At 37.2% G+C, this 27,435-nt stretch overlaps 1 protein-coding gene across 1 annotated transcript; it reads right to left on the bottom strand.

The window, feature by feature from the left end:
- Window positions 1-1,517: 1,517 nt before the first annotated feature.
- LOC131153709 (uncharacterized) lies at window positions 1,518-9,588 on the bottom strand. Its single transcript, XM_058106160.1, has 8 exons — window positions 9,250-9,588; window positions 8,102-8,228; window positions 7,937-7,993; window positions 7,705-7,797; window positions 2,991-3,069; window positions 2,709-2,833; window positions 2,178-2,321; window positions 1,518-2,097 (listed from the first exon to the last, which is right to left on the bottom strand). Exons 2-8 carry the CDS (start codon window positions 8,225-8,227, stop codon window positions 1,858-1,860), a joined length of 864 nt encoding a protein of 287 aa, XP_057962143.1. The 5' UTR covers window position 8,228; window positions 9,250-9,588; the 3' UTR covers window positions 1,518-1,857.
- Window positions 9,589-27,435: the final 17,847 nt, after the last annotated feature.

Genomic DNA, 27,435 nt, shown 5'->3' on the forward strand with positions numbered 1-27,435 from the left:
TTAATTTCATCTTGTTGTAACTTTCATATTGTTTTATTTTATTAGGAATGATGCTGACGGATATATTAGAGAATTGAAGCTACAATCTTGAAGATGGAAGAATGTGGATGGAAGAATGTGGATTACTTCAATTCATTAAAATTTTAAACCATTGATGAACAATTAGAATGTCTATTTGGTATTTGTAATTTGGGATATTTATATATATATATATATATATATATATATATATATATATTCTTGTTTATTGTGAATGTTTGCTTGCTTCATTGCTTGTTTTGTGAAATTAGGGATAGAGAGAATTAATTATTAAAAGTGCCTAAGGATTGAGACATTGTGGAATTGATATGTAATTCTAATTTTAGAAGTGACCAACATATTTTATCATTAAAAGTGTCCAATATATTTTATTTTGTTAAAATTATCGATCCCTATAAAAAATTAAAATGCTCAATAAATTTTCAACAATTTTATGAAAAATAAATGTTATTTTTTTTTGTAAAAAACGGTTTAAAACCGAAAAACCGCAACTGAACCGCCACATTTTCGTTTTTCAATTAAAGCATAATTTCGGTTCGATTTTCAGTTTTGGCCAAAACCAAACTGCACCGAACCGTGTACAGCCCTACATAGAGGGGAAGAATCCTTTATAATTTCCCTAAATTAACAATGGCAGATAGGCACCATTAACACATTATAATAAATTTTATTTTGTATCTTTCTTGACATTTCAACATATTTAAGTGAAAGAATGTTGCACTCATTGAAACATGCTTAACTATTATTTTATTTTTATTAATAATTTTTCATTTAACATTACATCACTTAGATTTATTGATCTATTCATTCTATCTTTTCATAATTCTCGACTCATTATATACACTGGATATGATGAGTTGAATCTTAAAATATATTTCGCTTGATATACTATGAACAATATCGTACCCCAGCACTCTTTATGACTAAAGAGTAGCCGTTGAGAAAATAATAAGCTAGAGAGATTTTTTAAAATTTTAATTTAATTTTTTAATCTTTTAATTACACATTATTTAATCTTATAATTAAAAGATAATTTGTATCACACAAAGGCTCTCTTTAGAAAAAAGGAAAATAAGAAAAAAATAAACAAGATTAAAACCGTTCCATATCCTATTACACAAGAATGAAATGAACACAATAGAATAAAATTTGTCAACAAGGTTTTAAATGTTCCACATAATTTTTTATTTTATTCTACTCTCAACTCATTCTGAATCGATTCAGACGCACCAAGCATATCATTTATTTGTAAAAACAATGAGTGCCAAATTTTATTCTCCTAAACCAAATGACTACAGTAGTTTTAAGTTCATAAAGTCTCGTACATTTTTAAACTGTTTAAATTTCTAGTAGTTTAATCTTTAAAGAATCATATTTAAGGTGATCCAAATCTACATCTAAGTCTCATCAAAGCTAAAATTAACAATTTCAAGTTCAAATTTTCACAATTTAAACTTAACTTTAGATATCCAGTACAATTCAGTAAAATTTTATGAACTCAGTAACTTCCAATCCCAAAAATGCATACTTGCAGCTCGCAGCATGGTTAACCATGCTAAGTAAATGTTAAAAATAGTAAAAATACAGCAGGCATTCTGTTTCTATCCCCTAATTCAGTAGCCCTAAAAGTTGAATTTTGCATAAAATAAGTTCACCATGAACCCACCAACATGTGGAATGCAATGGAATACGATTTATAGAATACAATGAGGTAAGAAAGGAATGGAATGAAATTTTGAGTAGAAATTATGATGAAATTAAATGATAAATTCAATTTTATTCCATTCAATTCCATTCTATTCCTGCATACCAACATCATCATGCTTCCTCTTCGCTGGCCTCTGCAGCAGATATTTCAGAATCCAATTTGTTCATTAGCTGCTCACTTACATGTTTTGCCACAGAAATCATGTCAAGAACTATGCTTGGATCAAGGCCTACACCCCCACGTTTGGTCAGACCACATATGTGCCCCTGCCTGTTAACAGAAACAGACACTGCTGAACTCATTTGGGATTCCTCTTCTGAAGTTGCATCAACAATGTAGTGCTTACCGACCTACAAAAAAGGGCATAAATTTCGGTTATCTTGTCAACTTTCAAAATAACTTTAGGCATATATGTAATGCATTCTGCCACCTTCGTTAATGTAACCAAAACAGGAACCCCAGAGGTGTCGAACTGCAAGAATTCTTCGTCACTGACGTCGACCTCTGGTTGCTCATCACCAGCAGCACCTACTGCAACATGAACTTTCGGAATGCCTGTATTGCTCAAAGCAGCCTATAATGTGCAGTAACTATAATCACTGTTTGCAAGACTATGAATCAGTAAAAGAACGCCTTCATAAAAAAAGCAAAGAAAGCTTGTTTTGCCATCTTTTTACATACAAGATAGGCATTGAAGAGACATTTCAGAGTTGCCAAGCTCAATGCATTGAGATAAATGATAATCAGAAATTTCTAGAGGGCAAAGAAGAAGAAGAAGAAGAAGAAGAAGAAGAAGATGGGCTTGCAATTTTGAAATAATCTGTAGTCTTGATACTGCCTCCAGCTAAAATCAGCTCAAGCTCATCTCGGTCGCCAACTACTAAAAGGCATCAGAGTTCCTTTAACCCATGGTTTATTTGCACAAAAGGACTAAAATTTACAAAACTAAATAAATGAATACCTTGACGGCAGCACCCAAAGCATCCAGCAGATTCCCATCTGAACAAACCACAAGACCATCGATGTACAGATCCCAGCACACCTTTCCCTCAACAATTGATAGAGACGAGAGATCAATCCCAGCCCCTTAAGACAGATTTAATACAAGTTAACAATTTCATTTTAACATCTAAAAATATGACATAAAAATTCACAAAAATGACTATGCACACTTTGACAATAGGTGCAACCACAAAATAAAAGCACAAACAATAAAATCATGGCAATTTTGAAGAGTTAGTACCTGCTCCACTTTTACTGCCCAAGAAGCATCGCTGAAGAGCTACTGAAAGTTCCGTTGATAAATCCTCACCTCCTCTGCCCTATGTGGTGCATAATACATGTCATTTACTTACAAGATGAGGTTAAACCCCCACCCAAACACATAACAAAAAGGAGAACCAGTTACAAGATGTATAACAATAGTAACAAATATAATTCTACGTGCAATAGAGAGGAACACACACAATCAAGACCAGGAACATTGATTAGGGATGAACACCCATCTATAAGAAGAGAGTAACCCACTAGTCAAATAGCAAGGACTAATCATGGGGGCTGGAACCATATACTTTTTAAAGAATCTTCCATGTTGCATCTCATTACACCTCTTAAAGTACTGACTTGTCAAAAGCAAGATTATTGATGTTGGGGAATGGGTGTCAAGGAAGAAACCATGACATTTAAATGAAAAGACAAAAAACAGGTTTTATTTATTTATTCAACTTATATCCTCACTAGACACTGGGTAAGATGGGGAATTAAACATCAAAACATATACAGTTACTAAACTAAAAGGCAGCACCTGCTCATATTTTTCTGCATCAGTTAGCATAGTCTAGTTGGGTCTATGCTTGTTCTCCTAAACTGAATAAAGGTTTGGCTTCAGTTTCCAGGATGCACACAACTGACTAATGAAACTTCAAAAGAAGAAAAAAAAAAAAGAAAAAAAAAGAAAGATGCTTGTGGTGCATGATTTGCAGGTGGAACTTCATGATGCTACATGGGCACGCTCAGGAAACACACACACTTTGGGGTACCAAACCCAAGTTTATTTCAATAATTGACCACCTCCAAAGGCTTACAACCCACTAAAGTCAAGAACTTAGTCTCCTAACTTGTAAAATACAAACTTTCCTAACTTGCTACAAAAAAGTATTGTTAAATCAAATCATAAAAAATAAGAACTCAAATCAAAATCTGGATATTTTCTTAAATGATATGGGCGGCCTCCGGGGTTGGTCCAAGCATCCACTATGAACACTCCATTCTACTTCACCCTGGAAAAGTTCAACCTCAAAAAATGCTGATTAATAGAAGGCAAAATCGAAGAAGAATCGGTCCAAGATCAAGCAATAATGGCTGAGAATGCAACTCATAATGGTTCCAGCCAACCTGGACACTCGGTGCTCACACGACCATCATAGATCATGTGACACACTATCTGCCAGGGTGTCCCCAACATTATGTCAACATTAAGAGAAGTGCAACCATAGAAACATAAATAAATACCGCCTCATAATCAATATGATATCCACACGAGGACAAGCTATCTCTGAAAACTACTCGAAAACCAGAAACATGCACTATGTGTCTTCAAAACATCTAGTCGATGCTGACGAACAACGCATGTAAATATCAAAAATTAATCTCCGCTCCAGTCAAAAACGATGCTTACCAGTTATTGGGGCCCCTTGTGCTTGATAAACCCTACATGTCTAGGAAGCTCGTTCAGTTTGGGATATGGTCTTGTATCACCTTGGCAAAGAGTAGAGCAAATATGAACTGCAGGGCTTTTCACTGTCAGGATCCTCTTCCTCACTGCTAGCAGAGTCCAAAGGTTCACAGACATAATCAATCTCCTTCAAGCTCAGTCTTTTTTCCACTATATGTAAGGACTTCTTGTCAGGGCAATAATTCAGATACACGACCCTTCTCCCCACACTCGTAGCATTCCATTGAAGGGTTTCTCAATTGGTAGGCTTCCACAGTCTTTGTAGGACTCAAGATGGCTGCACCTTTCAAATCCTTGCAATTCAACCACTTTTTCCAGCTGTCCTTCATAAAGACAAATGCCTTCTCTAAATCTCGGGTGATGGGCGCAGCCTGTTCAACAGATTTGGAAAAGGATGACTAGAGCTTGATATAGATGCCATACCAGAGTTTTCATCTGTACCTAATAGCTTGCTGTTGTTCACTCTCACCAAATTGTCATCGGACAAGAAGGTGGTGAAATTCCCAAGTGTATGGGTCAACATTCTCGCCATGTTAAGTCAATGAACACAATCAGAATTAGGTTTCCAAGCATAATTGGTTGGCACAAAATCCCAAAGGATCCACTCGATTATGGAACCCTCTACCCAATTCCAACACTATGACTTTATGTACCCCACAAAATGCTGCCATAACCCTTTAAATAAGTTACGGCAAGGATGACTATATCCTTGGCCCGAACACCTCAACAACAAAGATGCTTTTAACCGGTTAAACCAATGATAGGGTTCATGCACTTCACCTTCCCCATTGAAATCAGGGAGTGTGATCTTGATTCCGTAGTTGGGGGGCGTACAGTATGATGATGAAAGTCAGCCACATGTGGTTCTTGTGTTTGCTCAGCAAAAGCAGCCGAACCTGAAAGTATAAACATCATCAACCGATCTCTTTTTTTTTCTCATTTGGGCATCCAAGTGAGCCAATACTTTGGCCAATTGACTGCCAAGGTCCTTAATGTTTCTACGAAGGCCAGCAATGTCCCTGCTGTTCTGTTGTGACATCCATGAGTTTGCTATAAGAGGTCATGGGAGAGAAATCACATGAATTTGCTAAATGAGGTCATGAGCATGTTCCCGGAAATCTTTCAAATCTACCACATCTTGTTGCACAGGCTCAAACTCATCCTTCATTACCACATTTCCTAGGTGCAGCTGGATTGGAGTTAGCCCACAGTTAGGCTTGCAGCTGACAAAGGGAAGGGTCACAAGATCTTTTGTTTTTTTTTTTTTTTAAGGGGGGGTGGGGGGAGCAGTTTTTCCTAATTAATTTTTTTATATATAAAAAGCACTCAATCAAAGGACAGAATAAGCAAGCTCAGTGGTTGAAACCTCAGTTATCAATCAAATATTGGACCCCCCTCACAGTAAGTTGGGTTAGATAGAAAGGGCTCAATAAAAATATGGGCCTTAAATGAGATGGGGTGAATGGGCTCGAGTTGGCCTAACAACAGGAAGAGAGGCTCAGGTAACCAAGATGGGATTAGACCAGGCCAAAACACCCAGGTATTTTGCAAGGGGAACTCACAAGTTAGGAAAATGGGAAGACTTTCTCATGTCAGTGGTTGCAAGTGGATGTGCTGCCACCTTCGGTGGCAGGGCTTGAAGTTGTTCGCTGACAGTGCAAATCTGACTAAAGTCATGCTGGTGAAGCAAACAAATGTAGGTTGCGCTGCTCCAAGGTCCTTCGGTGAATCAGGAAGATGGTGCACATTGCTGGGTGGGCAACAAAGAGGATCTTTACGAGCTCCACTCATTGCGTCAGCAATGAGGTGGCGCAGGTCTGGGCACAACAGACACAACAGTGATTAAGACTGGAATATCACTCATTTGGAGGTGCTGCGTTGGTGGAGACACAACAGACAGTGAAGATGTTGTTGATGGAAGATGCATTGTGGTGGGATGATTGTGGTGATACAGCCCATAGGCTGGCTCTGATACGAAGTTGATACTGCAATAGCATACTCAAGAAACATGCACACTTTACAAACCCAAGTATGTTTCAATAATCAACCTATCTCCATAGGCTAATGGCCCACTAAATATAAGAAATTAGTTTCCTAAATTGTAAAATACAAACTTAACTTGCTATGAAGAAATATTGCCCAAAATCAAATTATAAAAAATAAGAAATCAAATCAAAACTTGGATCTTCAAATCAAAGTCTGAATATTTTCTCAAATGATATGTAGGGCCCCTGGATCGGTCCTAGACTCCACAATGAACACTCCCTCTTGCCATCACTTGCATTGCATGATTACAATGAATCAATCCCCATCTTCATACACTGATCTCTTCGGTTCATGCTATTTTTTTATGGAAAAGAGGGAGGGTTTACAATTTTCTTTTTCTTATTTATTCTCAAGATGCCATTATCCCTGTTCTCCTGTGCTATTTTTCCTGCAAAACACTCAAAGCTCTGATATTTAAACAGCTAATCCCACTAGATTCCTATTTTATTTTCCAAACAAGGCTCCACAGACACAACCCAAAAATTAAAAATAAAATAATATTTAATTAGACATGTTACATGAAGATGGACCAATTGTATGAATGATATACCCAAGCCTAGAGGTAAAAAGTTGAAATCACAGAATAATGTTTCCAAATGTGGAGGTAGGCAGCGAACATCATGTTCTTCCTAGGCCCCCAATATGGCATTGAAGAACACTGGTATTCTATCTCTCTTTTATGTCACATGAAGATGATATGTAAGTATTATCCAGCAAAAGCAGATAGACTAAGATATCATAACAATAACCCATACACAGACTGAGTGCAGATGCTAGCATAGGCTTACTTATCAATATGAACCAGATAAACCCTTATATTTCATTCTCTTGTGTACATGGATAACATTTGTTACATTCACAATGATAAGCACATGCATAAATATGCTCAAAATGATAATTGAATAAACCAAATTAATAAACCATTGTATCAGACACACTGACACACGCTAACAAAAAAGGCTTACATATACATTGAAATATGCATTCAAATACTTAGCAGCTGATTAACTTCACTGTGCTACTGCAGGTTTTTGGAGAGTATCTTTTACCATAACCACACGATTACCAGTTGGCAGTTACAAGTCGTTACATGTGATCACAGTGAAACCAACAGGTCTCAGAGACCCTAAGCACCAAATTAGAGATATAAGAAACCAATTCAATCAAGGTATACAACCTCAAACATCGGCCCAGCGGTAGGACTACAATCGACATAAATAACCACCTTTCCCTTGTCAAGATGTAATGGACTTGGTTTTCCAAGTTCAGCCTGCAATTACCAAGCAACATAATTAATTCTACCAAAAAACTCCATACCAGGAGTGTAGTTGACGATGGTAAAAATACACAAAGCATCATCAGCCGAGCAACATAAAGTAAATGTTTTTAGCATCTGGAACATGAAAGACCTTCACACTGACAATAACTTCCGTTGCACCCATCCTGACTCTTGCTGAACCATTAGCCTGTAATGAAGGGCCATTATTATAGGGAGAACACAAGGACTTGCAAGTTCATATGGCCAAACATAAGTTAAACTATGCTTCATAATATAGTGTGCTAATATACTCTACCTGAGGAATAACTCCAGTTTCAACATTAATGGGCCGGTATGTTAATCTCTTTCGGCCATCAGAACGGAGGTCTTGAGCAATGCCACCTTCTATGAAAAGCTTTTCTCCAGCAGACAGTCCCACCATTCTTGGACAGGCATGAAAAAAACAATTAATAATACTATATACTTATATAGAAATAATAAACATTAAAGAGAAGCACAGAAATAACATAGGATATGAGGCAATTAAATAGATAGGACCGAAAGAACCATACAGAATTTCTATTCACAAAGCTGAAAAATGTCTAAATCATTCCTTACTGTGTACTCCTAAATTTACAAGTGAAAACATTGATTAAGTCATTGTTATTGTCATCATCATCAATGTTTAGCCATATGGTAGAACAGAAATTCTAATAAACTAGCTCAAATGTTAGATAGTTGGGTATGAGTCAAAATGGGTAGGGTCAAAAATGAGTTGTGCACTCCTGCATAGGAGTGTGCAATCGGTCGGTTCGGCCAATTCGGCCAATTAACCGAATTAATCGAATTATTTTGGTTAACTCCACCCCATAACCAAACCAACTGATTGGTCTATTTAACCGAGTCAGTACCCAACCGAACCAAATTGTTGGCTAATTCGGTTAACCAAATAAAAAAAATTTAATTATGAGTAATTCTCCGTTAAAACAAATAAGTAATTCTCAAAACAAATTCATCCTCCATCCTTTTATTTTATGCTTTTGTACTCAAAAGAGAATTTTGCAACCACTAATGAAGACAACTCATCAGACAAATTCTCAACACCAAAAAACTTTTCCATGATACGCAAACAAGGGTTATTGGTAAGAGCAGGAAAGAGCCGAAGAAGAATAGAACAGGGCACTGGACTTTGGGCACAACAAAAGTAAGAAAACACAAATATAAAAAAATTAAAAAGGGACAAAACTAAAATTCAATGAACATTCAAACAAATATAAACAAATAACCCAAAGAAACCCATTTTAAAGAGAGAGACTGATCGACAAGAATACAATAATTTGGAGGAAATATTCTCTCATACATTTAATCAAACACATTGTGTTCATCTTAGGGTATTGTAAAATTTCAATAAACATCGAACAGCAAAGACTTTTGAGTTTTGAACTCAACGGAAAAATGAAAAACCTGAAGGACGGAAGGTCCGAAGGAGTACTGCGAGTCTTCGAGAGTGCAAGCTGCGAAGTTGGGAAGGTGGAAGCCGAAGTCCGAAAGGGAAGACTGGATCTGTCGATCTGGAACAGGAAGTTCGAACTAGCCGTCGCCGACTGTGTGCGGACTGCGAAGTGGGAAGGGAACTGGGAAGGGAAGGTGAAGCTGAAGGGATGGGACTGGGAGTCAGGGAGTTCCGGCTGCCGGCGAAGTTGCGACTTGCGAATTGCGAACTTGGGAAGGGAAGAGCCGAAGAAGGAAGAGAAGAGGGAAGACTGGCATGGCTGAATCCCGAATAACCAACCTAGCCTAAAAATTAAAATCATAAATAATATAATTTAATAATTTATATTAAATTATTAACTTATTAAAAATTAGAATAATTCGGTTAGTGGAAATATAAATTACCCATAATCAAATCGAAAACCGACTATCCGAAATCTCCCTATTTTAAAACCGAACCGAACCAACCGAACTTGATCGATTAATTTGGTTAAAACCGAATCATGCTCTCTTCTACTCCTGCATCTAATGACCAATTTACCCATTCATAATAAATTTGGATAAAATTGCTTGACCTGTTTTATGCCCCCCCCCCCCCCAATATTCTCATTTAATATTCATATATAAACTAATGTTTTAAAAGGTGTTCGTAAGGCGCACCTCAAGGCATTTTTAGCATAAAACGTCCTAAGGTATAACTGGAAAGGCGTAAAGCCTCAAATGTGTATGCTTGAGAGGAGAAGGCGTACACATTAGGCAAAAAATTACGCCTTTTACGCCTCATTTAGGAAGGCGTATACCTTTTGGGAGCACCTAATTTAATATATATATATATATATATATATATATATATATATAAACAAGCGCAACCTGATAAGAGCGCCAAAACCCCTTCCTCTCAACAAAGCTTCTTTCCTCCAAGCTTCCGTCTCTTCGATGATTCCTCCAGCCCCTCCTCTCTCTTTGATGACTCGACGACTGCTTCTGACGATTCCTCCAAGCTTCTCATCTCTCTCCGACGAGTTGACGATCCCTTCCAACCTCTTATCTACCTCCGACGACTCCTTTCGATGTATCATCTCTCTTCGACGACCCTTTCAGAGCTCTCATCTCTTTTGAAGCTCGCATATGGCTTCAAAAACTTCTCCAACTTCTCATCTCTCTCCGACGAGTCGATGATCCCTTCCAACCTCTTATTTGCCTCTAACAACCCCTTCCGACATCTCATCTCTCTTCGACGACCCATTCGAACCTCTCTTCTCTCTGCAGCGACCCTCTACAACCTCTTGTCTCTCTCTACGACCCCCTACAACCTATCTACTTTGAGATTTCTTTTCACTTCTTAGTTTGAGGTCTTTGCTCGAACTAATTCAAGTATTCAACTCTCACTTTCTCAAGTGTTGTTTGTAGCAGACTCCACGAGACTCTCTGACACTGTCTCTAAAACTAAAGGTAGATGCAGCCGACTTTTAGTCTGTTTCAGTTTTCAATTTTTAGATTTAATTTCTTGCTGCAGCTGCTGATTGTTCTTGTTCAATAAACAAAAACATGTCTGAAGGTGTGTCGAATGGGTAGAAAAAAGATTTTGTTTGGAAATACATAAAAGAAGTTGATGGAGAAAAATATTTTAGATGCAAATTTTGTGATCAAACTTGCAGTGGGACTGTCACAAGATTTAAATATCATTTGGTAAGTACAAGGAAGGGAATGAAACCTTGCCCAAAAGCTCCTCAAAACGTGAGAGATGAGTGAAAGATTGCTCTTGAAAAATTCCAAGAAGAAAATTGTAAAAGAAATTATCTTCTTGAAGTGATTGGGATGGGTCCATAAGCTCAGAGTGCTACGTCTCGACCATTTAGAGGTATTGAGCAACAACATAGTGGGACTAGCCTTAATCCTAGGGCTAGAGGTCTAATGGATAAGTTTTCATCTTCATTAACCAAACAACCCACTCTAAACTCAAAATGGAAGAAGGAAGAAAGAACTGAAGTGTGTAGGAAAGTTGGTCATTGTGTGTTCAACAGTACTTTACCATTTAATTTGATAGATGATGTATATTGCCGTGTTATGGTGGATGCTATTGTTAATTACGGGCCAGGTTTCAAGCCTCCATCTATGCAAGAGATGAGGATATGGATCCTCAAAGATGAAGTGAAAGATATGGCACAAAAAATCTTGAAGGAATATAAATGTTCTATCATGGTTGATGGATGGACTGATAGGTGTTCAAGGCTCTTGGTTAATTTCCTTGTGAATAGTCTTGTTGGTACATGGTTTTTAAATTCCATTGATTCTTCTGATTCTATAAAAAATGGGGACTTGATGTTTAAGTATATGGATGAGGTGGTTGAGGAAGTTGGTGAGGAGAATGTTGTGCAGGTGATAACTGATAATGCGAAGAACATAATAAATGGTGAAAAGAAGCTTATGGAAAAGAGGTAGAAGCTCTATTGGGCTCCATGTGCTGCACATTGTTTAGATCTCATGTTAGAGGATATTACAAAAATGAATATCCATGCAACCACAATCCTAAAGGCTAAGCAAGCTATGGAATTTATTTATAATCATTCATATGTACTTGCAATGATGAGGAAGCATTTCACCAATAACAAAGAACTCATCCACCTTGCAGTGACGGACTGCATTTTTGACACTTCAAAGCATTTACAAACAAAAGCGAGGTCTTCAATCTATGTTTTCTTCAGAGATGTGGTGCACTTCTACATATGCAAAAATGCATGAAGGTATATGTAACCACCCCGACCCGTTACGTGGGTCCAAAGTGCTACTTTAGTGATGTCAGTGTACCTAATACCTTATTCATCATATGTAAAACACATGTACGTTGCAGAAGTAAAATAAAAAATCCTCAAATTACATTACCAGAGTTCTATCTATCTTTATACACAAATATATCCATTTTCACATAATTACATACTATAAAACTAAACAAAAATAAAATTTTTATCTATACACTACTTACATAAAATTTACACCACTAGCCTAACTCTTCTAGCTCGCTAGACCCGATATCTAGGATTCCTTGAAAAGACAGTTTGTAATGTAGGGGTGAGGCATAACTTAGTAAGGGAAAGACTAAGTTAATGTCAGTGTGTGGTCAGCATGCATTTAGTGTACAGAAAATAGTCAGTTCACTAAGTAGATAAATACATTTATGACCATTTTTATTTCACACTCACACACACAATTAGTTGAGGATAAGGAAGATTACCAACCGATACAAGTAGCTTCCCTTTACTCTAATACCATTACTGCTATTAGGGCACTCACCTTTCTCAGCAAGCCCTCGAAATTATCTTATTAATTATCCATTTTCACATAAATTAACAGATATGTATATAAGACACTCCCTGTGACAAACACGCCATTTACTTTCTCCATGGCATGGGTAGTGTGGCCCGAAGGCTGGACTAAGCTTGGGTGATCAGCCCAAATAAAGTCAAAAACAATATCCTTTGCAAACACGTCTGCAGGCATCCATAACAAAGTTGTAGGTTTGACGTCCTTACTTCAACCTCACGCAGGCAGTCGGCTGGGACCCCCTACACTTCTATCAAGAACAGTGTGGGTGCACATGGTCTAACTAGCAACAGTACCGTGCTCACAATACACTGGTCCCCAGGGTTCCTAAAGCATATCATACAATTTAGATAGTAGAAATCGCCATTTAAAATATCAGTTCACATATATTTCCTATTATTTAAAAAACTTGGCCCCCTGCTACAAATACAATCCGGCTCACAGTCGCTTAAACAAAACCACGGCCCTCAGCCATCAAATCAAAGTCCTACATTATTCACAAGCAGTTCCAGTATTTTTCACAACAATTCTAGTATTTCACAAATAGTTCTAGTATTTTGAAAACAGCCTCAAATTTGGTTAAACAATAAATCCTACCAAATAATCATCGGCTACATGATTTCAACATTTAAACATAACCATATAAACAATCAAACTTTCCACCGTTCGTTTTTATTCAAAATACCATACCACATATCCTAAGTTTGTAAAATTCATTTCGAACGATTGGTTTTCAAAATAACCTTTAAATTCCTAAATAAATAAATAAATAAATATATATATATATATATATATATAACAATTTAATCAATTCATATTTAATAAAATTTCGACTTAACTTAATCCCCTTACCTGATTCTTAAAAAGCCCACTAACACCCCGGCCCATGCCCCACGGTGTTCAAAATTCTTGAAACCCTAAAATTCAAATTTCACTACATTACTCATCACAATCCTTAGAGTAATTTTTCCTAAAATTTTTTTAAGTTCTGAATACCCTAAATAGCCTAATAAAGCCTAAATTATTAAATTTACCCCCGATTTAAGATTGGTGCCCCGGAGCTCCAATTCGAAAACTTGCTCCAACTAGATTGTAGATAAACTCCCCCACGAGTCTCCAAGCAATTTTCGTTCGTTAATTGGGCTTATGGTTTAAGAAAATTTGAGATGAGTTTGAGAATTTGCCTTACCCCAAGAGATATGGCTACGCTGCTCCCACGATAAATCTGCTCCAGTAAAAGTTTTGGTGGCGGAGAATGGAGGCCAACGGTATTTTCTGATTTTCGATCGAGCAATATTAGTCGAAATTGAAGAGAGTGGGAGAGAGAGACGGAGGAGACACAGGCACTGCTCTCTACTTCTTCTTCTTCTCTGAATTCTCTTGAAGCTTCAACTGAAGCTTCAGGTTATGTTAATAACTTATTTATATATTATATAATTAATAAGAATTAATTAATTAATTAATTAATTAATTATTTTAATTATTATTATTATTATTATTATTATTATTATTATTATTAGGATAACAACATTCTCCCCTCCTTACAAAAATTTCGTCCCCAAAATTTGATAACTATTACCAATCACATTCTTAACTCACTATCCCCGTCTACAGAAGAGTCGGTAACCACCCACATAGCGGTCCTGTCCCATGTTTATTAATTACTCTCACTTATGGCAGAGGAATATCGTGCTTACAATATTGCCTTTGGGAAATTACAATATCCATAACAAATTTTCCTAAGACTATCTGTAATTAAAACTATACATAGCTAACTACACAACCTACTACAACCATGCCTTTACCCGTTTGGCACTAGCCCTTCGCTAAACAGCTGTGGGTACTTTTGGTGTATTTTCGTCTCTAATTCCCAGGAAGCTTCCTCAACTACATGATTACGTCATAATACCTTCACTAATGGTATATCCTTGGTACGCATTTCCTGTACCTTTTGATCTAGAATCTGAACTGGTACCTCCTCGTATATCAAAGCATCCTCGATCTCTAACGACTCTTAATTGATCACATGTGAGGGGTCTGGAACGTACCTCCTTAACATGGACACGTGAAATACGTCGTGTATCCTAGACAACGCTGGGGGTAATGCTATCCTATACGCCACCGAACCAATTCTTTCCAGAATCTCGAACGACCCAATGTATCTAAGGCTCAGCTTGCCCTTCTTCCCATACCTTATCACCCCCTTCATCGGAGCAATTCTCAAGAATACCATATCACCTATCCCAAATTCTAGCTCCCATCGGTGAGTATCCGCATAACTCTTCTGCTGACTCTGGGTGGCTTTAATCCTTTCCCTGATAAGCTTGACCTTTGCAATGGCCTGCTGAACAAGTTCTGGCCCCAAAATCTGCCGCTCACCTACTTCATCCCAATACAACGGAGATTAGCACCGACGACCATACAAAGCCTCATATGGTGCCATTCCAATGCTGGCCTGGTGACTATTATTGTATGCAAACTCAACCAACAGTAGATATCAGATCTAACTAACCCCAAAATCTAACACACATGCCCGTAGCATATCCTCGAGAATTTGAATGGTTCGTTCGGACTGTCCATTCGTTTAAGGGTGAAATGCAGTACTAAAAGTGAGCTGAGAACCCAACACTTCTTGTAAACTCTTCCATAATTGGGAAGTGAACCGCGGATCCCGATCTAAAACGATGAACCCGGGCATGCCATGTATTCTGACTATTTCCTATACATAGAGTTCGCTAGCTTATCCATGGAGTAACTGGTTCTAACAGAAATGAAATGGGCAGTCTTTGTCAATCTGTCAACAACTACCCATATGACATTCTGCCCATGCAATGCTGAAGGCAATCCCGATACAAAGTCCATTGAGATATGCTCCCACTTCCACGTAGGGATGTCCAGTGGTTGAAGTGGTATTGCTGGCCTCTAGTGTTCTACCTTCACCTACTGACACGTCAAGCACTAACCCACAAATTTAACAATCTCCCACTTCATGTTACTCCACCAGAACGATTCACGCAAGTCTCTATACATCTTCGTGCTATCTGGGTGAATAGTATAGAGAGAACAGTGAGCTTCCTCTAGAATCGTCCTCTTTATCTCTATGTCGTCTGACACACACAATCGAGCGTGAAATCTGAGAACTCATCCTCAACAACATTAAAGTCTATGTGTTGCTCACCCTATATCTTCTTTACAATCTCCATCAACTCTGTATACTTCAATTGAGTTGTTTTGATTCTCTCCCGTAAAGTCGGTTGAACCACTAGACTAGAAATGAACGCCTGATGATTCCCTTCACCAACTCTACACCCATTCTCTCCAAGTCCATCATGATCTGGTGTGAAGCCATAACTACTAAGGCTGACATACCCCCAGATTTCCGACTTAATGCATCGGCTACCAAGTTCGCCTTTCCTAGGTAATAGTTAACGGTGCAGTCATAATCCTTTATCAACTCGAGCCGTCTACGCTACCCCATATTCAACTCCTTCTAAGTGAAGAAGTACTTGAGACTCTTATGGTCAGTAAAGATCTCGCACCTTACACCATAAAGGTAGTGTCGCCAGATCTTTAATGCAAACACAACCGCTGCCAGCTTCAAGTCATGTGTAGGATAGTTTTTTTCCGTACTCTTTCAACAGGCGAGACACATACACAATGATTTTCCCTTCTTGTATTAGAACACAACCAAGTTTGTAGTGACCCAAAGAATAATAAGTATTTAAATAATAAAGAGGGAGAGAAATGGAAGCAGTAATAGAAGGAGGCAGTCGACTTTTTGATGAACGCTCCGCATTCGTCGACGACATTGCATTTTGAATATAATAACCCAAGGGATCTTCTCATGGCCTCGTCGACAAACACAGGGGATTCGTCGATGAGGGTATGAGAGGGTATCGTCGACGAGGGCAAGTTTCGTCGACGAAAAGATGCCGAGAGAGGATTTTTGGAAGTCCGAAACTCATCAAAGAGGGTGCAGGTTCGTCGACGAACTTTCTATAGGACTCGTCGACGAGGTGACGTGGCTCTTCGACGAATCCCGCAGTATAAATAGTGCAAAACCTTAGTTAAACGTAGAAATTCAGCGCCGCGTTTCCCTCTTTCTTTTTCCTACGGTTCTCCTTCTAACTTTCTTCAATTTCGACCCCATCAGTCGCCGGATCGGCGATCTGAGGCCACCACAACGCTTCTGGTGGAGTTCTCTACAAGTCTGCCAGAGCGGATCGTTGGTGGGACAAAGTTGGAATTCATCCCAAATCCAGGGTAAAGCCTTTTATTCAGTTTTCGACCTTATGGTAGTTGTAGGAAATGATGTAGGTCAAGAAATATTGATATTTTGTTATGAAAAATGTGGTTTTTAGGGTGTTGAGTGGAGAACCCTACGGGTGTAGGACCTGTCTCAGTATGGGATATTTTGCAGAAATCAGGTAAGGGAAATATGCTATGTTAGGCAAATTTAGAATGATTTTTAGTGTAGTATATATATTTATACCAGATTATTATTCATAGTAGGAATTAATACAGTTTTACAGTTTATCCATTATGTATAATATGTTTTAAATTACTGTGTGGCTTGAGAATATAAATATAGTACATAAGTATGTTTTACAGTATTTTCAAGGTATGTTTTACAGAATATACAGCCAGTAGATATGTTTTGTAGTAATTACAGAATACCATGATTATATAGTTTTCAGTACCATGATTATACAGTTTTCAGTACCATGACTTACAGATTACAGTTCAGTTCAGAAATACAGTTGACATAATTACAGTCTATTTCAGTGTCATGGTTAATACAGTTATTTCAGAATCATGGTAAATCAGATAGTTGTATATAGAAACATATTATATAGTATCAAACCCTGTTACAGTAGAGCACAGTACCATAGCTACAGATATTCAGTTCAGAGTGCAACCAACTATTCAGATAATACGTAGTAGTAGGTCGATCGTGCCCAGACGTGGATAGGCTCCCCATCAGATATGGGTTAAGGAGTGGCTGATTAGACTGAGGGAGTATAGTGGTTTATCATGGTCGGCCAGCCAGGGTAGATCTTGCCTACGGGCTGCACAACCCTTTCATGAGCGGTTAAATCATGACATACAGTTAGCCATAGGAAAGTTTTCAGTTATTATTATGTATATATAAATTTACAGAGACAGAAAATATACTTATGTACATTAGAAGTATTTTGAGTAGAAACCTAAAGTATAGATATGTTAAGCAACCTGGAAAGGATGGTGGTTTATATTACTTATATTGTAATTACAAATTGAGTTATACATGAATATATAGCAATAGATTTTCATAATATTGTAACTCATTTACCACACACTAGCAATAGCATATTTCGTCTTACTGAGCGTTGGCTCATCCCATTACTTTAACATTTTTCAGGTGATCTAGGTAGGCGAGTAGACCAGGCTCACAGATTGAGGGGGCCTCAGTATTGCCCTGATAGTAGAGTGAGTATTTTTGTATAGCCCTAGCTAGTCGAGGGTATTTTGGGGAACAATCATATATGTATATTTTGGGAAACATTTTAGCACTCTGGTATTGTATATAATTACATATGATTATGTTTATTTGATTTTTATTTCTCGCTGCTTAGGTTGATGGTTGGGTTTAATTTAGTTTGGTATAAAAAACCCAGTTAAATAGCAGTTCCAGTATTTCGTACCAAATAATCATCGGCCACACGATTTCAACATTTAAACATAACCATATAAACAATCAAGCTTTCCACCATTCGTTTTTATTCAAAATACCATACCACATATCCTAAGTTTGTAAAATTCATTTCGAACGGTTGGTTTTCAAAATAACCTTAAATTTCTAAATAAATAAATAAATATATAACAATTTAATCAATTCATATTTAATAAAATTCTGACTTAACTTAATTCGCCTACCTGATTCCTAAAAAGCTCGCTAACACCCCGGCCTACGCCCTATGGCGTTCAAAATCCTTGAAACCCTGAAATTCAAATTTCACTACATTACTCATCACAATCCCTAGAGTAATTTTTCCTAAAATTTTCTTAAGTTCTGAATACTCTAAATAGCCTAATAAAGCCTAAATTATTAAACTTACCCCCAATGTAAGATTGGTGCCCCGGAGCACCTTTGAAAACCTGCTCCAGCTAGATTGTAGAAAATCTCCCCATGAGTCTCCTGACAATTTTTGTTCATTAATTGGGCTTATGGTTTAATAAAATTTGAGGTAAGTTTGAGAATTAGCCTTACCCCAGGAGATATGCCTATGCCGCTCCCACGACAAATCCGCTCCAGTAGAAGTGTCGGTGGCGGAGAATGGAGACCAACGGTATTTTCTGATTTTTGATCAGGTGAATATTAGTCGAAAAATTGAAGAGAGTGGGAGAGAGAGATGGAGGAGACACAAGTGCTGCTCTCTGCTTCTTCTTCTCTGAATACTCCTGAAGCTTCAGTTTATGTTATTAACTTTTATATATATAATTTTATAATATAATAATATTGATTACGCATCAAAACTGCGTAATTAGGACACTTTAATCTGGTATTTACGGCTTATATTTTTAATTAAGTGTCCAAATTTGTCCAATATTTTAATAAAGTGCCAAAATTATCATTCTTGAGTTTTATTGTGCAATTTACGAGTTTTTGATAATTCTTTTTATCGCAGGAAAAGTCCTGGGAACCAAAACTGACACCTGTTCGTATTTCATACATAACTTTTCCGTCCAAACTTCGATTGAGGCGATTCAAATTTCTAGAGAAAGAGAAAAGGATTATCTACAACTTTTATGTTTTGAATTTTATGAGAAACGGGCTCTAGAAGAGTCAGATTTGTGATGAACAGAGAATAAATAAAATGAGAAAATAAAAAATATATATATGAATGGGTATTTGATGTGACCCGGCCATGCATGACCGGGTCGGGTTGGCTAATCCGGGTAGGGCACTACAACTTTCTTTTAAAAGGAACCCGAGAGCAGCCAGGGGGCATCTTCTTCATCTTCTTCCTTTTCTTCTTCTCTTATTTAGTTTTCTTTTTTTTCTTTCCCGCTGACCTCTCCTCTCTCTCTCTCTCTCTCTCTCTCTCTCTCTCTCTCTCTCTCTCTCTCTCTCTCTCTCTCTCTCTCTCTCTCGTTTCAGCTCTGTTTTCCTTTGCAACCCCTCTGCTGCAACTCCTGTTCCGGTGCCTCCTCTGCACAGACCACTCCGTGAGCCATAGCAGCCCCTGCTGGAACCCGACCACACCAGCAGCCACCTCTGCAACTCCACCTTCTGGACATCCACCTGAGCACATGCAGCTGTTGCGAACAAAACCAAGCCAGCCAAGGCCCTCCTCTGCTGCACCAACTCCGGCAACATCTCCACCATTCTACAGCAGGACCAGCCACTCCACCACTACCAGCCGAGCACAGCCCCTGCCCAGCTCCTCTGCAAACACCCGAAGATCACCAAGCACAGCTTTCTCTCTAATTTTCACCTTTTCCTTCTATCTTTATTTATTATGAGTTACTCTCTGCCTCTCTCTATTCTCTCTCTCTCTCTCTCTCTCTCTCTCTCTCTCTCTTTATCATTATTTATTATTACTTAACTAGTGAAATTTTGGATTTTGAACATTAGTTAGGGAGTTTTATTATTGTTGAACTTTAATTGTTTATTTAATTGCTCTTAGTTGAATTTTTCCATCGATTTAATTAATATTTGAATTATTTAATTAGTTTGGTAAAGCCCGGTTTTATTCTAAAAAAATAAAAAAAAAAGAAAAAAATGAAAAAGGTGTTTTTTATTTTGAGGTTTTTTAAGATTTAATTTTTCTGTTTGTTGAAGCTCAATTTAGTTAGGGTTAGTTTTATCAAAGTTCGTATTTTTCTTGTGTTTCATTATCGTTCAAGTGTTAGGGTTGTTTTAATTTGTTATCTTTCATTTTATTGATGCAATGAGCTACCATGGAATTGATTTGACTCGAAAATTGTGGATTACAAGCATGAGCGGCTAAGTTCGGTAACTCAGGTTGTGGGTCGATGTCGTTTGCATTGCATGGTTTATTAGTTATCCTATGATATCATTGTTAAACTTTTATTTGGTTAAAACCGAAAATTGAAGGAATCGTTGATAAATCGCTAGCTCTTGCTTCTTGTTTTGTTGTTGACGTTAGGCACATCAAAACCTTGATTTAATCTAGGATTTTAATCAACTTATTTTTACATAAAATTCGATTGATGCGTAATAAGAGTTTTTATTTTCTTCCGTTTGGATGTGGCCAATTTACTCGATCGTTAGTAATAAAATTTCATCTTATTAATGCCTTGATTGGATTAACAAGAAAAGGAGTAAGGCCTAGGAAATTAGTAAATGGTGGAAGCAAACAGACGTTGAACTCGTAACCCGAGTGTTTGGTAAAATTGTTTCAGTTAATTTGTTTAGTTTTGGTTGTGTTATTAGATTTACATTTTTAGAGAATTGATAAAATTTCAGTGACATTTTGATAGTTTACTCAAGCTTCTCTCACTTTGTTTACTGTTTTCAAAATCGTAAAAGACAAAAAAGATTTTCAAAACCCATTTTTCAGCAACAGGATTTCACTAAACTTTTATAAATACTTTGATACTCAGTGGTCCCTGTGGAATACGATCCTGGACTCATCCTTGACACAACTTGACACTTTTGCACTTGGAAGCACAACTCAGAACGAGTCAAATATATTATATTATATTAATATATTATTATATTATATTATATAATTAATAAGAATTATTTATTTATTTATTTATTTATTTATTTCAATTATTATTATTATTATTATTATTATTAAACTATAAGCACTCGCTTAATTGTTTTATTTGACCAACATTTTTTTGCCTCACGTGGCTTATGTTATCAAGGGTGTTGTCCCTCTTGTGTGTAATCTAAGGGAAGTTGATTTTGAGGAAAGACCAGCCATGGGATTTCTCTATGAGTTGATGGATTCGACAACTACAAATTTTTCTAGAAATGCTAAGAAATATGGACCCATTTGGAAAAAAAATAAATAATAGATGGACTCAACAACTTCATCACCCTATACATGTTGCACGATATTATCTAAATCCCTAATTGTGTTATAAGGAGAACTTCTCATATATTGAAGAAGTGAAGAAATGACTATTTGAATGCATGGATAGAAGTTGAGATATAAAGAGAGGCTAGCTGCAAAAATCCAATTGGATTTGTTTGATAATGCATAAGGGGATTTTGGGACTTGAGTGGCTATTGACTTTAGAATGTTGAGAAGCCCAAGTAAAAATAATACTTCAGTAATAGTTAGTTAACTAGTAGTACTCTATCCTTGTTTCTTCTTATGACTTGGAACTTAAATATGGATTTTTTTTTTCTTTTGTAGCTAATTGGTGGAAGCATTTTAGGACAAAGACTCCAGAATTGACGAAGTTTGCTATTCACGTTCTTAGCTTGACATGTAGTGCTAGTGGATGTGAGAGTTGAAGCAAATTTAAGCAGGTTCTTAGTTCTTACAAATGCCATGTTATTATTGTTTCACTCAAATATGAAAATATCTTCTAAAATCTAAAAATTTGAATGGTTTAAACTCAATTGTTGATTCATATGAAAAAGAGGAATAGATTAGAGCACACGAGATTGAGTGCTTAAACTCAAATATGAAAATATCGTTATTACCGTTGATTCATATGAAAAAGAGGAATAGATTAGAGCACAAGAGATTTTTAAATCTAAAATCTAAAAATTTAAATCCCATGTTATTACCGTTTCATGGCATTGAATCTGAAAACCCATATTTGCATATTAAAGAGTTTGAAGAAGTTTGTTCCACATTCATGGATAGAACATGCACTGAGGACGTAATAAGATTGAAATTGTTCCCATTTTCTTTAAAAGACAAAGCAAAAATCTAGTTGAATTCCTTAAGACCAAGATCCATTGGGACTTGGAGAAATTTTTTCCCATGCAAAGAACTAATGCTTTGAAAAGACAAATCATGAATTTTTGCCAAAAGGATGTGGAGACATTTTATCAGTGTTGGGAACGTTTCAAAGATCTCTTAAATGCATGTTCTCACCATGGTTATGAAAATTGGAGGGTCATCAGTTTTTACTACGAGGGATTGCAACCAAAGATGAGGCAATTTGTAGAAACAATGTGCTATGGTGAGTTTTTCAATAAAGGGCCTGAAGAAGCTTTTGATTATTTTGATTACTTGGCTGAAAATGCCCAATCTTGGGATGTCTCTGATGTGTATGATAGATCTGAAAAGCAAAAATGCATTGGTGGGGGTGGTAAGTATCAATTGAAAGAAGTTGATGATTTGAATGCTAGGCTTGCATTGATGTCTAAAAGGTTAGAGTCCATTGAACTTAAGAAGGTAAATGAAATGCACGTTTTAGCATCATCTTCTGAAAAATGCAGCATATGTGAGGATCCAGGGCATGTGACTGATGCATGTCCAACTATTCCTGCTTTTAAGGAAGTTTTGCTTGATCAATCTAACCCAGTGCATATGGTTTCTAAGAATTCTTCTAGACCTTATTCTAATACATATAATGCAGGTTGGAGAAATCATCCAAATCTCAGTTGGAAAAATGACCAAGTGGGGCCATCTACGTAGGGACCAAGTCAGTATAATCCTTATGCAGTCGCTAGCCAAGGCTTGGGGCCACCTCATTTTCCAAATCAGCCACCCCAAATGCAAAGAAGAGGAGTGGAAGACTCCATACAACAGCTAACTGTTAGCTTGCAACAGTTTATGCAGAGTCAGAGCACGATCAACAACCAAAACTCCCAGGCTATCAATGACATCAGAGGGACTCTCACTAAAGTAACCACCACTTTGAGTAACCAGGAGAAAGGAAAGTTTTCAGCTCAACCCTAGCCCAATCCACAAGGGCATAGTCGATCATCTCAGCATTCAAGTGAAGGGAGCAATGTGAAATCAGTGAAAGCTATTACAACTTTGAGGAATGGTAAGGTTTTGCGTGACCCTGCCCATAGTGCAGGAAGTTCAGGTAAAAATGCTAATCCTCCTCTTGATAGTGGTGAGTTGAGTACTTTAAATTCACATAATGATGCATGTTCCATACCTGCACCGTTTCCACAACGTTTGGTTTCTTTGCACAAGGATAAACAGCATGTTGAAATCTTGGAAATTTTTAAGCAAGTTAGGATTAACATTCCACTTCTAGATGCTATAAAACAAATTCCTGCTTATGCTAAATTTTTAAAGGATTTATGCACTGTAAAACGCAAACTGAATGTGCAGAAAAAGGCCTTCCTCACTAAGCAAGTTAGTGCTATTATTCAAAATCACACACCACCTAAGTACAAGGATCCTGGGTCACCTACTATTTCATGTGTCATTGGAAACTCTAAGATAGGGCAGGCCTTGCTAGACTTAGGTGTAGGGGTTAATTTGCTACCTTATAGTGTGTATGAACAATTGGGGCTAGGGGAATTGAAAACACATCCATTATCTTGCAGCTTGCTGATAGATCCATAAAAATTCCTAAGGGTATCATTGAGGATGTCTTGGTCCAAGTGGATAAATTTTACTACCCTGTGGATTTTGTGGTCTTGGATATGAAAGTGTCATCCTGCGCAAATTCTTCACCACCTGTGATTTTGGGAAGACCATTTTTAGCAACTTCTAATGCCATAATCAATTGTAGGAGTGGTGTTTTAAAATTGAGTTTTGGAAATATGACTTTAGAATTGAATATCTTCAATTTGTGCAGGCAACCTCAAGAACACGAAGAAATCCAAGAAGTCAATTCATTGGAATCTTTAATTGTAGACACTCCTTGGTTAAACTATGATTGTGATGAGCAGTGGGAGGAATTAGAAGATTCCCTTGATTTAACTAAGTCCACTGATCATTGTTCTTCACTTTGTGTTGCAGGTGACTCAACTGAGATGCAGTGGAAGCTTAAATTTGAACCATTATCGGCAATACAAACCCCAGCACAACCATCCGATGAGAAGGCACCAGTGTTAGAATTGAAGCCACTGCCGCCGGAACTAAAATATGCCTACCTTGGACCAGAGAACTCATTCCTAGTGGTGATTTCTGCATTGTTGACTCCTGACCAAGAAAGTAAGTTGTTGAAAATTTTGACACAACACAAATCAACCAATGGCTGGTCCATTGCTGACATTAAAGGTATAAGTACTCTCATTTGTACACATAGGATATATTTGGAAGAGGATTCGAAACCCTCTAGAGAAATGCAAAGGAGACTAAACCCCACAATGAAAGAAGTGGTAAAAAAGGAAGTTTTGAAATTGTTAGACATAGGCATCATATATCCAATTGCTGACAGTAAATGGGTTAGTCCAATACAAGTTGTCCCAAAAAAATCTGGTATAACCGTTGTAGAAAATGATAAGGGAGAATTGGTGCCTACTAGAGAGACCACAGGTTGGAGGATGTGTGTAGATTATAGGAAATTGAATGCTGCCTCTAGGAAGGATCATTTTCCTTTGCCTTTCCTTGACCAGGTTTTAGAAAAAGTAGCAGGGCATGAATATTACTGTTTTTTAGATGGATTCTCCGGTTATTATCAAATAGAAATAGCTCCAGAGGACCAAGAGAAGACTACCTTCACTTGTCCCTTTGGAACTTTTGCCTTTAGGAGAATGCCATTTGGATTATGCAAGGCCCCGGCTACTTTTCAAAGATGCATGTTAAGTATTTTTAGCAACTTGATTGAGGACAGTGTAGAGGTATTCATGGATGACTTTTCAATTTTTGGAAAAACATTTGATGCATGTTTGTCTAATTTGTAGGTTGTTTTGAAAATATGTGAAGAAAAGCAATTGTTGTTAAATTAGGAAAAATGTCACTTTATGGTCCAACAAGGAATAGTTTTGGGGCACATTGTATCCTCTCGAGGCATAGAGGTGGATAAAGCTAAAATAGACTTGATTTTAAATTTGCCTGCACCTAAAAATGTGAAAAATGTTAGATCATTTTTAGGGCATGCCGGTTTTTATAGAAGATTCATAAGGAATTTTAGCTTTATTTCTAAACCTCTTTGCAAACTTTTGATGCATGATGTTAAATTTGAATGGACCCAAGAGTGTCAAAATGGTTTCGATGAATTGAAAACATGTCTCACCACTGCACCTATCATTCGATCTCTTGACTGGTCACTTCCTTTTGAATTAATGTGCGATGCAAGTGATTTCGCTGTGGGGGCTGTTCTTGGACAACGAAGAGATAAACTGCCATATGTTATATACTATGCTAATAAAACTTTAAATGCGGCACAAAAGAACTATTCCACCACAGAAAAAGAACTACTAGCTATAGTATTTGCATTGGATAAGTTAATATCTTATCTTCTTGGTTCTCCTATCATAATATTCATTGACCATGCAACTCTGAAATTTCTACTGTCAAAAAAAGACACTAAGCCAAGACTGGTAAGGTGGATACTTCTGCTTCAGGAATTTGATCTCACAATAAAAGATAAAAAAGGAGTGGAGAACGTGGTGGCAGATCACCTTTCTCGACTTCAACCAGAAGTTTCTAAGAAGTTTTCTTTAATTTCTGATAAATTTCCTGATGAACAATTATTTGCCGTTGAATATTTACCATGGTATGCTGATATTGTAAATTTCTTGGTTACAGGGAAAATTCCACCTCGTTGGAATGCTCAAGACATAAGAAGGTTGAAGGCTGAAGCTAAGAATTTCTTTTATGATGATCCTTATATCTTTAAATATTGTTCAGATCAGATCATTAGAAAGTGTGTGCCTAACAATGAAATTTCTAGTGTTTTAAATTTTTACCACACAGAAGCTTGTGGTGGGCATTTTTCCGCCCACAAAACAGTGGCTAAAGTTCTTCAAAGTGGGTTTTATTGGCCAAGTATGTTTAAGGATGCTTTGAGTTTCTGTAAAGCTTGTGAACCTTGTCAAAAATTAGGGAGAATCACTAGGAGAAACATGATGCCTTTGCAACCTATACTAGTGATTGAAATTTTTGATTGTTAGGGTATAGATTTCATGAGACCATTTCCTTCTTCTTTTGGCTATTTATACATTTTGCTTGCCGTTGATTATGTTTCCAAGTGGGTTGAGGCAGTCCCTTGCAGAACTAATGACCATCAAGTGGTTATAAAATTTTTGAAAGAAAACATTTTTGCAAGGTTTGGCATGCCTAAAGCCATAATCAGTGATCAAGGTATGCACTTTTGCAACAAACATGTTTCAGCCTTATTGAAGAAGTACGGTACCCATCACAAAATCTCTACTGCCTACCATCCTCAAACCAATGGGCAAGCTGAATTAGCAAATAGGGAAATAAACACATCCTTGAGAAAACTGTTAACCCAAATAAGAAGGATTGGTCTTTGAGATTGTCTGATAGCTTGTGGGCTTATAGAACAGCTTTTAAAACCATTTTAGGCATGTCTCCATATAGATTAGTATATGGTAAGGCTTGCCATTTGTCTGTAGAGTTGGAACATAAGGCGTATTGGGCAATTAAACAATGCAATTTTAACATTGATGATGCTGGTTGCGTGAGAAAATTGCAGTTATCTGAATTGGACGAGCTGAGGATGGATGCCTACAATAATTCTAATTTGTCCAAGGAGAGAATGAAGAACTTTCATGATAAACACATTCAGCGTAAGACTTTTGAGCCCGACCAACAGGTGCTATTGTACAACTCTCGCCTACACTTGTTTCCTGGTAAGTTAAGGTCTCGGTGGAGTGGACCTTTTGTGGTAAAGACTGTTTTTCCTCATGGTGCTGTAGAGATTCTGAATCCTCAAAATGGTAATGTTTTTAAGGTTAATGGTCAAAGGCTCAAGCCTTTTATTTCT

The sequence above is a fragment of the Malania oleifera genome, chromosome 1, assembly GCF_029873635.1.
Source record: "Malania oleifera isolate guangnan ecotype guangnan chromosome 1, ASM2987363v1, whole genome shotgun sequence".
NCBI lineage: Eukaryota > Viridiplantae > Streptophyta > Magnoliopsida > Santalales > Ximeniaceae > Malania > Malania oleifera.